General features: G+C 42.6%; 1 protein-coding gene across 1 annotated transcript in view; it reads left to right on the top strand.

Annotated features, from left to right (window-relative positions):
• Nucleotides 1-14686, top strand: part of LOC109932140 (partitioning defective 3 homolog B) — an 851675-nt gene that overhangs the window by 354902 nt on the left and 482087 nt on the right. Inside the window, exon 5 of the mRNA XM_048599077.1 lies at nucleotides 8182-8268. Within this exon, the coding sequence (XP_048455034.1) occupies nucleotides 8182-8268 (87 nt within the window). The remainder of the gene's footprint in view (nucleotides 1-8181; nucleotides 8269-14686) is intronic.

The raw sequence follows: 14686 nt of genomic DNA, 5'->3' as shown, positions 1-14686 counted from the left end.
CCTCTTCCTTTTCTCTCTTTCCCTCTTCCTTTTCTCTCTTTCCCTCTCACTCACTCATTTTCTTTTTTTCTCCCTCTCCTTCACTCCTTCCCCTTCTCCTGCCACTCCTTCATTCCTATCCTGCCTGCCCCATCACCTTCCCTCTCTTTGTCAGTCTCTCATGCTGCTGATGTGGTTTGTGGCTTTCTATGTGTTGCCCTGGATGACATGTACCAGAGAGACGCCAGTTCTTGTGAAACAGATGTCTTGAAGTTTATTTGCCGTGCTCAATGTTGCAAGGCTATGATATCACAGACTTACACTTATTGGCTGGGTTTGGTGTTTGCTGATGTGATTTAACACGACATGCCCGTAGCTAACTGACTAAAGATACACTGACTTCGTTAGGCAGAGAGAGTGACTGAAATTGAAATGAGTACTTGACACTAGAACATCACATGTCGTGCTGTCATGTAACTGCCTTCAAGGTACAGGGCTGTCTGGTCTAGAATCTATGCTGTAATACAACAAAATAACATACAGTCAATGTGTCAACAACTGTTTACAATAGTATCTTCAAAGTCTCATACATAAGAGAACATAGCAGGGTAGTCAGTCACCAGAATACAGTCATGTCTCGGACACAGAAAGCATCAGTTGCAATCTTGATTAGAAAGAATCTTGTGCACAAGGAGAGGTTCTGTCGATTGTTGAGATTGATCACTTGATTAATTGATCAATGTCCTTATTATTGTCAGATCATAATGTGGATTCATTCAGTAATGTCTTGGTTTTCTCCCAGTGACCGAAAGTGTATATTCTTGTCATAAAACCACAAGACCTAAGTCATGTTTCCCTTAGAGATTACATTCTTGGAGAGAGTCCTGCTTCATATAATCAAAACAAACCTCCTAGCTTGGGGGACCTGTTGGATGTGTTCGGGCCAATTGATCATATTAACCTTTGTGAACTTTTGTGGTTGGTGATCGTCTGACATAGCTGAGCAGAGCACATCCATAAGCTATGACCAAAATATATCACATTGATGTTACAGTCTGGAATATTTGTAACTGATGGATTTATCACCTCATGTATCGTAATGTCACGAAGATCTGCGCATGCCATTGGACTGATGACAGAATGTCAGTCTGCTTCAGTTATGTCAAAGATCTTGGGTGCCCGGCATGAGGATCTGTGTTGGTATTTAGGATGGATAATGCGTAGAATGTCAGTCCCATTGTAAGCAGTTATCTTTTGTGGACTGTACCACACTGTGTCAGTGTACTGAGTACATTTCATAAACAGTGCAGTCTTGACATACACTGCATGTTGTCCATTTCTTTTTGGACGTGTCACTTGGATGGAAGTAAAAGTTTCAGCTTTTCTGAAGTGTGCAGGTCGGCCAAGTTTACAACATGCACTGGGGGTCTATCAGCTGAACACTGTAGTTACCTCTTGGACTTCATTCACTTGCTTGTGTGCCATGGATGGAACTTGTGAGACTTCTCTGGAACTGTTCCTCCGTTGACCATTCTTCACGTGCTGCTCTGGAGCGTTTGTGAGGCACTTTGGGTTTCTCTGGATGATGGATTTCTTACACATTATAGCTCGATGTCCTCTTGGAGAACATAGCTTGAATATGTTGCTAAATACTGGACAATGTCTTGGTGAGTGAGACAAACCACATCGCTCTCTCTCTCTCTCTCTCTCTCTCTCACTGATTCTGTCAGCCTGCCTCTTGTCTAACTCAACATTTGGGAGCAGCCAGCTCCAGAATGATAATGACAGAGATCTAAGAAAAAAAAACACAGGGTGGGCAGAAAACATGGAACAAAAAAGGCAACCTATCTACTGTATACTCATCACTAAATGCAACGCTGACATTCAAGAATACCCTAGTTTGGAGACTGATATTTTATTTCCTCCCCTCAGCCCTGACCCATTGTAACCATGGAAATGGCATCTTGTATCTCACAAGGAAATGCAGCATCTCTTCTTATCTTTCTCTGTTTCCTTGTGAGGAAAAGAGACTGATAAAGTTCTTGGTAACTTTACATTTCCTGCTACCAAGTGAATTATCGGTCGCTTCTCCATCCAAGGCCCTTGTGTGTTCATTTAAGTGCCTCTGACTGCTCTTGCTCATAAATCGTTCTGATTTATTTTTCCAGTTCCTGCTGTGCAACTGTGGTGTGTCTGTCAGGCAGGCAGTGAAAGTTTATCTAAAGTCTTTTTCTTATTACATTTACCCACCCCATTTTCTTTTACTGCATTGTGAGAAGTGTCTCTTCCTGGGTCAACCAAACTATTTTGGAGTGGAAGGGATAAGAGGGGGCAAAATAGCTTAATAACTACAGCTGTTTTTGTATGTGTCTGGCACCGTTAATATCCCAAGACACTGCACAAGGCCACTGTCAAACAAAATTTGAAACCAAGCTGCTTGGACAGGTGGCCAAAAGATATAATTTCAAGGAAGTGAGAGAAATGGGAAGATGGAGATGTTTAGGGAAATATTCAGGCCCTTCAGTTGAAGCCCATTCACTCATGGTGACATGATACTTTTGCATCTGGTTCAGAACTGCAAGTTCTATTCCTCTCCTTGCGATACATCTTCCCTCAGTAGGAGGGAGCTTACTGCCACTCGACCTACCTCTGTCTGCCTCCTACTTGAATGATCCAGGGGCTGCATCCTCCAAAAAGTGACAGACAGTTGGAATGTTACAGACGAGTCTTAGGAGATGAAGAAAGCATGGACTGTCCCGTCCCTTCTGGGTGGCATTGGTATTTCATGAATTTGCGTGCCAAAGAGGCAGAGGTCGAGAATGACCTTTAAAAGTGCCCGCTGTATACGTCTCAAGCCACCCGTTATGCTTAGTGATTTGGAAATTCTTTTAACCCTATGGAATTTATTTGCATGCGCACAGTTTGAAGGTGCAACCAGAGGGTCTTCAGAGTCACAGCCAATAAATTCCACCACATTTCCTATTCAAAAAAGATATGGTATAACCAGCTGAAACAACCTTAAAGCAAATATATCACAAGTGGCTAAACAAAAAAATGGTCATCACATGGGCGTATGTACCTCTTGGAATTATTGAATCATACAACAGAGGGAGAAGGGACTGGGCCCATTGTGCCTGCATCAGTTCTTTGAAAGAATCCTCCAATTAGTTCTCCTACTCCTTCTCAACAGCCATGTAAATGTTTCTATTTCAAGTGACCATCCATTATCTTTTGGAATTTAGTACTAAATTTGGTTCTGTCACCCTTTCAGGCATTGCATTCCATATCATCATCATTGTCTGCAAACAAAAAAATTCCTTCTCATCTTTATGCCCGTTGTATGGAAAGTTCATATTTACTTGTACCAGATGTTAAATGACACACAACATCTGTGTGTTTTTGTCTGCAGTTATGAAAGCTGCAAAAAGCATTAATTGTTGGGCAGATTAACTATTTGACGGTATCTCCAATAAGATTCTTGCAGGAAAATGTAACCATTTCCATCATTGTTCTTGAGCTGAGGAGGGAGAAGGGTTGACCAAGGTGACTTCTTGCGTTAGGTTTTTATCAGTTAAGTTTGAGGTTAAATGAGGGCATAAGAGAACATTGGCCAAAGTCCACATCAGGCTTGACTGTAGCGACCTTAGAAGTAAAAAGACACATTGGACATTCACTGTCAAGACTTGTACGTAAAGGGGTCAGTCACATCTCCGTCATTGGAAACTCTCTCACCTCTGAGTCAGAAAGTTGAAGGCTCAAGTTCAAAGATTGGAGTAAAAGTTCTGTGATGGAATACTCTCCTGTGACCGGATGACTGGAGTTTGAGGCTGTTTTTGTCAACCAGGACAAAGCATCTCATGTGGTTGGCACCCCATTAGTCATGTTTAATCATTCATTGATCCAATGTGGTTGTAGCGTGCACCATCAACAAGATGCACTGCAGCATCGTACCAAGGTTGCTTTGACAGCACTTTCCAGACCCTGTGACTTCTACCATCAAAGGAAGCAGGCACATGGGAACAACATCACTTGCAAATCACACGTCACGATTACTTAAAATTACATTCCTTCACTATTGTTGGGTCAAAATCCTGAAACTCCCTTCCTAACAGCACATTACCCTGAATTAATGCAGTGGCTGAAGCTTGGAGCTCACTTGCCCCTTCTCAAAGGCAGTTAGGAATAGGGTAATAAAAGGCTGGCCCTGCTGACATCCCACAAACAAATATATATTAAAAAAATCCAGGCTGACACTTCAGTGTCGTGTAAGAGTATTATAATGGATTTTAAGAACAAACTCCCTTGCATGTATTGCAATTAATACAGAAGATGGCTGAATAGATTTACTTCTGTCATTTTCAAGCTATCCTGTTCCCCTCTGTGGGTGAAAACTCCTTTCCAGGGTCTGATTTCACAGGGCGCTTGAACCCCTCTGGTCATTCGTGCATGACAGTAGACTGTAAAGTTCTATGTCAGACTGCCATATATGGCTCAGTTATTTTCAGACTAAACTATTCCAGTGCTTCCCTGGCTCATTACCATCTTCTAAAGTGTATTTAGGGATGCTGACAAATGCTGCCTTGCCAGTGACTCTCATCCTATGAATGAGTATATGCTTTGTTTATACACTTACATTAAAAGGAAGTCTCCCATCTTCTAGCTTCCATAAGCTCGTGTTCATCCAAAACTCTCATGCCTGTAAACTAATTTACACTAATTCACACTCGCCTAACCTCCCTGGACTCCCTGACCATATGCTTCCAGTTGGGTAACACTTTGAATGTAAAATTTTTGGCCCATGTGTTCAATTTCCTTCGTACCCCTTGCTCATCTCCAGACTGTTCCAGGTCTTTGGGAGCTCTGTGTACCTTCAATTCTGTCCCTTTTAGTGCCCTGAATTTTAATCTCATGACCATTGTTGGAGCACCTTCAGTTGTCCCAGCCCTTGCCTCTCGAATTCCCTCTCTCTACCTGTTTGGTCAAACCTGCCCCAGTATTTCCTGATGTGGCTTGGTTTTAAACTTTATCTGATTTTGCAGTGCTTACAGATACTGTGTAAGTGCAAGTTGTTCTGTTAAGCAATAGGGGAGGCTACTTGATCAAAAACAGGCCAAATTCATTATGGCGTGCACGCACATGAGCGTTTTCTACAGGATGCCAAACAGAAGTGGAAACTTCAGTTTATTGCCTTTGCACCGAGTTATTGTAGTTTTCAGCACCCACCCCTGCAATACTTGGGCTGAATTGCTAATTCATTATAAACTCACAATTGGGCATGTGACCTTCCAGCTATTTCGATTTTTAAAAACAGGTAAGAGGCATAAAACTCAGCCCTCACTCTGTATTTCTTTTCTGCCCCTTGATTTTTCCCTTTCCTTTGCTCTCGTGAGTTGCTTATCAAGGACAGGTTGAACCAATTATAATTGTCTGGGTAGTTAAGCATATCAGGAAGTATACTGATCTATTTGATCCATCAGAAAAGGTATCCCATTCCAATACATCTCGTGCACTGATGTAAATGTGCAGGAAGTGCTCCCAATGATGAGCCGGATTGCGGTTTTGTTGGGTGAAGTCTCCCGAGTGTGTGCCTTTAATATGGGGCAGAGAATCTGGTTTAGCTGTGATTCTGCCACAGTTGAATAGCTCATCAGCAGTCACTCCGCGACCAAGCAATTCAGTAAGGTACACGGTAAAACAATCCTACAGTTAGGTGGCTGCTCACACCTCAGCTGCCCAAATCATTCACTATTCTTCCAGAGGAGGTGAAGGATTTGTAACACTCTAGATATCGTTACAGTCCTTGATAACTTTAAAAAATAATTTGAATTCCAGTGCCTGTCTGAGAAGACTCCACAATGTTTCGAGCCTGTAGACTTTTATGGTAATAAAGAAACTAAAAGCAATTTTGTATAAACACCACTCAGTAGAAACTCATAACGTTAAACTACAGAAAAGGTCATGCTTTTCACTGAAAGCGTTTGAAAGACCCGCACAATGGTTATTTTTTTTTAGTCACTTAAGTGGACACATCATTTTCCAGGATCCAACCCAAAGCCATCCACAGTTCTAACTGGCTGGCTTCCTTTACCAGCCAGAAAGCTTCCAATCCCTAAATTTTTAAAAAAATTATTCATTCACAGGATGTGGACATCGCTGACTAGGCTAGCATTTATTGCCCACAGCGCAGTTAAGTGTCAACCACATTGCTGTGGGTCTGAGTCACATGTAGGCCAGACCAGGTAAGGATGGCAGTTTTCCATCCCTGAAGGTTTTCCCAACAATCGACAATGAATTTTTGTTCATCATTAGAATATTAATTCCAGATTTTTACTGAACTCAAATTCCACCATCTGTCATGGTGGGATTTGAACCTGGGTCCCCAAAACATTACCTAGCTCTCTGGATTAACAGTCACTATAATACCACTTGGCCACTGCCTCCCCATGCTGATGGTGAGTTTTACCCGCCTTGTTTATAAAACTTGGTGTCTTTAATCTGAGTGTGAGCTCCACCCACAAGACTTGCAATCGATCCTAAAATGGCTTCCTCCAGACCTCAACTTCCTAAAGGCTATCTCCATGACAATTCAAATCACTTGTGTCTTGTAGACATGTTGAAGTGTTAATGCTGTGTAATATAGATCCCCAACTCTGCGCAAACTTTAAATTAAGTAGACAGCTGACTGTATAACTGTTCACAAAACCAAGCATACCAAGCACCACACTGTAACTCGCAGATGAACAGTCTATCAGCAAAGCTGCAGTGGTGTGAATATCATGCACCTTCCTCCCAGTAATATGACTTGTGACCACCTCTAATGATCCCTTTAACGACCAAGCCACTGAAGCTTGTTGTCAGGCAGAGTTCATAATATGTCACACTCTGCCATTTTATTCTACATTAAACAGACAGATCCAAATGGTAATAAATGTACAAACTTCATGTGTGTAACATCATTATACCACGTCACACATTGTTTTATAAATGGTCATTGTGCGTTTTGCTGCTAAAGGTGAAAGAGCTGTGCAATTAACCTGTTTTCTCTCTTTTTCTCTTGCTCGCTCTCTCTTTGATCTCCCCCCTTGTCTCTTCCACGCCCTCCCCACCGCCTCTCTCCCTCCCTCCCTCCCGTGTGTGTCTCTCTCTCTCTCCCTCCCCATCATCTCTCTCTCCCTCACCCCTCACCGTGTGTCTCTATCTCTCTCTCTATTTCTCTCTCTCCCCCCCTTTCTCTCTCCCTCCCTCACACCCCATGTGTGTGTCTCTCTCTCTCTCCCCCACCGTCTCTGTCCAACTCCCCCCGTCTCTCTCTCCGTCCCCTCCTTGTCTGTCTGTCTTTCTCCCCTCCTCGCCTGTCTCTTCCCCCTTGTTTCTCCCCCCATGTCTCCCTCTTCCAACCCCCTCCCCCCATGGTCTTTCTCTTACCCCTGCCCCATCTCTCTCTCTCTCCCCTCTCCTTGTCTCTCTCCTCTCCTTGTCTCTCTCCCCTGCCCTTGTCTCTCTCTCCCACTCTTGTCTCTCTCTCCCCCATACGTCTCTGACTGTCTCTTTTCTCTCCCTATTCCCCTCCTGCCTCCCCCTCATCCCCTCATCCCCCTCCTCCTTCATCCCCCTCCTCTCTCATCCCCATCCTCTCTCATCCCCATCCTCCCTCTCCCTCATCCCCCTCCTCCCTGTCCCTCATCCCCCTCCTCTCTCTTTCTCTCTTCTTCAGTCTCACTCCCCCTCCTTTTTGTCTTTATCGCGCACGCTCTCTCTCTCCCTCTCTCTCTCTGTCACCACCACCCCCACCCACCTCTTCCTCTCCCTCACATCTCTGTCTGCCTGTCACGCACATGCACTTATTTCTTGAGCACTGGTGTTCCATCATGGTGCTGCATTATAAGGAGACTTTATTCGCTTGCTTCATATTTTTGAGTACTTTGACTGAAGATCAAAACGAGAGTTTCAATTGTACCCATTTATTTTGTATATGCCTAGCTGTTAAAAACTTGGTAGTCCAATGTCTTTGTTCCTTTTATTTGCATTTGACTGATTTGAAACCTTTTTCTTCACTACCCTTAAGGCCCTGACAGATGCATTATAATCCGGTCACTCCATCCTGTTTACTTATTGGAGAGAATGGGTTAAAAATCTGTGGTTTTCGTTGAGTCCCAGCTGTTGTTGTGTGTAACCTCATCCATCTTGTCTTTCTCTTGGCAGTGATTTGACAAAGAAGGTGGAGTTTTCTGGAGACCGTGGCCCTCTGGGAATCCATGTAGTACCCTTCAACTCTACGTTGAGTGGAAGGTAAAGTATCCAAGAGCGCATCTATACTTAAACTACACAGAGATTGTGTCCCCTGGGTTTTGGATCCATATGGTGCCCTGGATATACAACTCCCAACATGAGCACTCCTCCAGCTGAGCACTGGTTCAATAAAGTGAGGTCGGCTACAGGCCTTATTGATAAAGCATTGTTTCTCTGTCAATATGTATGTTTACAGAATGTTACAGGTTTCCAGTCCATAACAATTTGGCCCCAAGTGAAATTTGTTGCTGCAATTACTTGTAGATGCTGTAGAGTGAAATTAGCAACTTCAAGCAGAATGAGTCTGGAGCTTTGCTCCCAGGTTTGTCATTCCTCCCTTTAGTTAGGCAGTGAACATCGCAAATTAGCAACACTTCTTAAAAAAAAAAAAAAAAAAAAAATCTGGTATGTGAAAGACTGGACAGTGAGTCAGCTTTCTCTGAAAAGCAGAAGGCCAAGGGCAACCTAACAAAAAGTCTTTAAAATTATGAAGGGGTTTGATAGGGTAGACATAACAGGAGATGTGGGAGAATCAAAAACTAGGGCCATTCCAGATAGGATAATCACTCAGGAATTCTGGAGAAACTCCTGACCTAGGCAACGGTGATAATGTGGAACTCGCTCCTACATGGAGTCATTGAGGTGGGTAGCATAGATGCATTTAAGGAGAATCTTGAGAAGTACATGAGGAAGAACAGAGTGGGTTTAGGTGAAAATGAGTGGGAGGAGGTTTGTTTGGAGCAAAAGCACCAACTCAAGAAGTTGGGCGGGGCTAGTCTTAGGCCTGTTTCTAGGCTATAAATCTTCCGTAGCTCCATATAAGCGCATCGAGTTAATTTTTCTTCTGGGAAATGAGCCAGCAAAACCCACGGATAGGTCATCGTGTGTGTCATCATCCTGAATGACTCCATACTTTTCAGTTTCCCCATTTCCCTCACCACTGGCTGTTATTTTTCATTCCATCATCGTGGTTTGTATGTTCATCTGTTTCACAAGTGGCAGAGGAACAATTCTGTAAACAACACAATTGTAGAATCTTACAGAACACATGGAGGTGGCTCAGCTCCTTGTGCCAGTCTCAGCTCTTTGGAAGAGCTATCCTGTTCATTATTGCTCCATAGCCCCGCAGATTGCAAATTTCTCCTCTTCAAAACCTTCCTTCTGAAAATTGATATGAATCTACCTACATCACTTTTCCATGCTACACATTTCGGATCATCCCAACCTGCTGCCTAAAAATAATAACGTTGCTGTTTTTTATGGTAAGAATTTCAGAAGTCAGGTTCTCCATTCAATAGGCGTGGATTCTGTTGAAATTATACAGTGGGCCAGTTCTAATTTATTTGTAAACTGGACGGAGGGCCTTTTTTTCCTGTTAAAATGGAAACGGTTAATGCTCAGTGCCTGTCACCCAGCAAGAACTCCACACTTTACGTGAGTTTGGCAGCACATGTGCCGAGATAATTTGGCATTTGAACAAGCCAGCTGCTTTAATTTTCAGGACATCAATGAAGAGCATCATAGAAAGCTTAGCATCGTAGAGACAATTAAAGCCATTCAGATCAAAGTGGTTCCTCTCCCAGGCTATCCGATCCTGGCCTGTCTTCACTCCATTTACCTGGCTTGATTCCATACGCTTCATTCAATTTATAAATATCCAACAATCTCTGATGTCTTTCTTTCAATTGATACCGAGCTTTGATCACATGGATTGGTTAGGTTGAAGGGCACGGATGCGTTTAAAGGGAAGCTAGAAAAGCACAGGAGAGTGTGAGGATGAGATGAGACAAAGGGAGCCAGGGGATACTCGTTTGTGTCATCAACTCAGGCAGAGAACAGTTGGGCTGAATTACCTGTTTCTGTACTGTAAATTCTGTGTAATCTGCAACTTTTTCCGCCATTAGCCTTTGTGTGTCCAAGTACATAACTGCACCAGTGATGATGTAGATAGATCAAGAAGCTAAGGTTACTCATGAGACAGTTGTTCTGGTAAAGGTACAAAATTAGAATTTTTTTTATGACGGGACAAAGCTAATTAGAGTGGATCCCAAAGGGGATTTGTGCACATGAGACAAATGGATAGGAACACCTTTCACACCTTGACAGCAGACGGCAAGCTTGTGACTTCAGGTTGGGGAGATATTTTCAACTGTTCACCACAGCACCCTTCCCTGCCGCATTGTAGTATCAGGAATTGTCCCAGACAGGTGCCTAGGTTGAGCAAAGGTGACCATGTGCTGTTAGTGTTAAACACAGAGGTGCTGTGCTAATGTATTAATTAATACTATTTAGAGTAATTTGCACCTCTTTAAAACAAATACAGCAGCAATGTGTCTGTTAGCAAATCCTTTCATCATTTTTGCAACATGGCTCAGGCAACCCTACCTCCCCAGTCAACGTGAAGGGTGTCCGAATGCCATGCAAAATTGAAGTGAATTCTGGTTTCCTGCCTCTGAGAGTCACACCCTGCCAGCAAAAATCAGATCTGCCTGAGGAAGGGTGCTGGGTGTGGGGGGAGCAGCAGGCCTTCTGCATTTGGATGCTGCCTGCCATTTTTAAAAGCCTTCCCCACTCTGCTAAAATCCAGCCCTGTGGAATCATTGAATGGCTTAACCTGTAGGATGCCATTTAGCCTCTCATGTCCATGCTGGCTATCTCTAAGAACCACTTTGCTAGTCCTATTCCCCTAATTCTGTGCCTAAATCTCTCCACTTCTCCAGTTCGCCCCCTTTTAAGTTGTTCCTCGGTAACCTCACATCTCCTTTAATGGTCTGCTGTCAAACTTTGAACGATAATGCACCTGTTAAACGCCTTGGAATATTTTGCCGTGTTAAATACAATTGTAGAAACGTTGTCCCCCATTGGATTTGTGTATTTGGGCACTGAATGGCTTAATAAAGCCATAAGTTAAAATGTTGAACTTATGGGAAATTTTATGTGTTCCCTTTCATGCTCATTGCTTATTAATAGAAATGAAAACAGAACATTTTAATACTTTGTCAAGTATGTATTTTGATTGTGCTTTTCTAAGTCCCTTATACATATATGTGTCTATGTGTGTGGATATATACATATATTTTAAACTAGATAAGATTCCTGGCCTTTGACTTTACATCTACGGTACATCGACTGTAAAGATTTAACATTAAATTCCTTGGAGGGAAAGAGGGTAAAGTGGAGAAGCACTAAGAATCAGTAATAGACCAGAATGAACAGATGATCAATAATAATCACAGAAGTTCATCTATAAATGACTGAGTTTGAAATACTGCTATCACTAAAGCATTGGATTACTTTTTTATTTATTTTACATTTACAACTTTTACAAATTGCCCGGAAAGCATAGGCATAAATTTTAACCAAAGCACTCAGAGAAAATTCCTTTTTTATAAAAACAGCGGAGAGAGCAGTGAAAAATTGAATTCATTACCTCTTCAACCACATTGCTCACTTCAGCATTGAACAAGGTACTGATAGAACTGTTTGTTCCCTCAGCACAACTAATTTTAGTGCCTTAACATTCAGCAACACACAAGGACGGTACCTACATTTGTACCTGTGACTAACCAGCTTGGGGAGTGAAATCACTGCACAGAGGCCAGTATCCCCTCACCAAGTCACCCTTTATTTACATGTGCACAGTACATGGTCTCTGACCAGCCAGCTCAAAGCCAGTCCCTACACTGAGGAGACCTTCTGAATCTTGTGCTTATATCTGTCAGCCAGGACTCCCTGATTGGCCCAGGCTGACAACCCCAATCAAGGATCTCATAGGCATTGAGATCCACCTGACCCTGGTTCCAGTCACTACAGGGAGTTCCTGATCTAAGCCTGGCCATCACTAGGGCAATCAGCATAGACTGTATTTCTCTAACCCCAACTTGAGGTCCTGTTACCACTCCAAAGGGGTAATCCCCAGGGTATGATACTTCCTACCACGTATGTTTTCCCCGATTTCCTTCACTCAACCAGCCTAGGCCTTTGGCTATGGAATTCTATCTAGTCAATATCTTTGCCTCACAAAGAAGATCCTTAAAAACTTATTTCTAACTTTTGACAGCTGTCCTAATGTTTTCTCATTTAGTGAATACCAAATTTCATCTGATGATGCTCCTGCAAAGCACTATTGAGTCATTTACCACACCATACAAGTTGTAGATGTTTACCTTTCACTCTGTGTGAAGTCGTGCGTGTGCATGTGCAAATTGCTTTCTCTGTAAGACTGCAGCCACCTTTAAGAATTCTTCCACGCTGGAGCATGGTAGCAAACACTGTGTTTCTAAATCTCATATTAAACAATGAGTTTACAACTGAAATTGCTCTGTGCCAGTGAAGCAAAAACAAACCCAGCTTGTTCTCCCTTTTAAATAAGGGGACTCATGCTGAGGTACAGAGCCATTTTTGTGAGGAACCCTTCAGCCCATCTCTGAAGGCATCATTCTTGAATTATGAATTAAACCATGACTGGGTGATGACTGTTTGGTTATTGGTGTCACAGATGCCCTCCCTATCTGTGTTACTCTGTATTGATCACTAGATACATCAGGGCTAAATGCTGCTCATCCTCTCAGCTCCCTCCCCTCTCTAACAAACTCATCCCTACATGTCAACTCAGCACAACCTAAAGTCTGAAAATGTGTTTTTGAGATTTTTTTGAGTTGATGGCTTAAAAAAATATTCAGCCCATAGCAGTGTTTTATCTGGCTTCTGGCTGTCAGTATGCAGACACGCCATCTGTTGGTTTGCTTTTGGATGAATTGTAAGCAAATAATGATTAGCCTGAAAGGATTTTACTTCATGGTGATTGTCGTTTCCTTGTGCTGTGTTCCTTAACATAGAATTGCCAGTCTCATGCTGGATTGGTAAGTAGCGTAGATTCAAGCTACCTGAAAATGTTAGACTGGTTTACCTGACAGACAAGCTGATAACTTGCAGTTGAAAAGCAATTTATGTATGTAGTGATTGGAATGAAGTCGGCCAGGTGAGCATCATAGAATGAGTTCCCTGATTGGGTTGTTAACCTGGTCCAATCAGGGAGCCCTAGCTGACAGATGAAAACCCCCTGCAGCAAAACGACACGACAAACTTTCCTTAATATCAGTACACTCAGACAATGAAGGCCATCAGTTTAACTGGGACGATGTAACCATAGTAGCCCAAGCCAAACATAGACACACGCAGGAATTCCTGGAGGCATGATTCTCAACCCGTAATGCTATCAACAAACATGTAGAATTGGACCTCTTATACAAACCCATACAAATTAAAACCATAAATGACACTACTCACCACAACGGACCAGACAGTATAAATTCCAAACGGAGTAGATCAACATCACTTCATCGGAGGCCTCACTGATGATGTCACCTAGCATGGTGACGAAACGTCTGAGAACAAGCCAGCTCGGCAAGCAAGTCAACAAACCTTGGTGATGGGATACTGGCCTTCATGGAGTTATTCGATGTACATATCCCTAGTCTAGCAAGCTGTAGCTTGGACTTGTTCGTGGCTACTGGTCAGGCGGTGTCATCCTGGTTCTTGGCTCAAGAGTGTACTCAGTAGTACAGTTAAAAGTGATAACACAAAAGTGACAGTGCACAATCTGGAAGGGAAACATAAACGAATATAAGAACCTTAAAAACCCACTTAATGTTCAAATATTCATTATCAATGTTGGTGAATTTGTCGCAGTTGGTGTTTTCAGAAAGCAGGCTTTTGCCAAACAATCAGGTGTACTGTGGAGGGGTTTTCTTATGAGATGTAGTTGAGTGGGTTGGGCATGTACATATTGGTGTTTACAAGAATGGGAAGAGACCTTTGCACCTTTGTGAAACATAAGAGTCTAGGACCTAACGGCCTAACCTCAGAACAGGGGGTCACACATTTAAGACAGATAAGAAGGAGTTTTTCCTCTGATAGGGTCGTGAATATGTGGAATTCTTCACTGTAGAGGGCTGTTAAGGCTGAGCCTTTGTGTTTTCAAGGCTGAAACACAGATTTTTGATGAGTACGAAAACAAAGTATTACGGAGACCAGGCCGGATACTGAGGTTGAGGATTATCAGATCAGCCGTGATATCATTGAATGACAGAAGAGACTAGATGGGTTGAATGGCCTATGTTCCTATGTTTTATGGTCTTCTGCTACCATGAGTCAATAGGACTGTGTGTTCAATTTATTGTTGCTATCAAAATAACTTTGATTTGCTCCCATTTGTAGTCTTCGCTCACTGTGAGTTTCTTTCAAATGTGGTATAAATTGAATTTTGCTTTAACATATTCATTAGCATTAAACCATAAGGTTATGCAGTTACATTTGCACATTCGTGCTGCACAGTGAAGCCGCCTCTGAAACCTGTGATTCCTACAAGATACCCAAACCTCACCTTGAGTTCTCTGAGGCAATCTTTGTGCTGATA

This window comes from Rhincodon typus, chromosome 7, assembly GCF_021869965.1.
Source record: "Rhincodon typus isolate 14 chromosome 7, sRhiTyp1.1, whole genome shotgun sequence".
Lineage (NCBI taxonomy): Eukaryota > Metazoa > Chordata > Chondrichthyes > Orectolobiformes > Rhincodontidae > Rhincodon > Rhincodon typus.
Note: the sequence above shows the minus strand (reverse complement) of the source record. Positions and strands in the feature narration are given on the sequence as shown.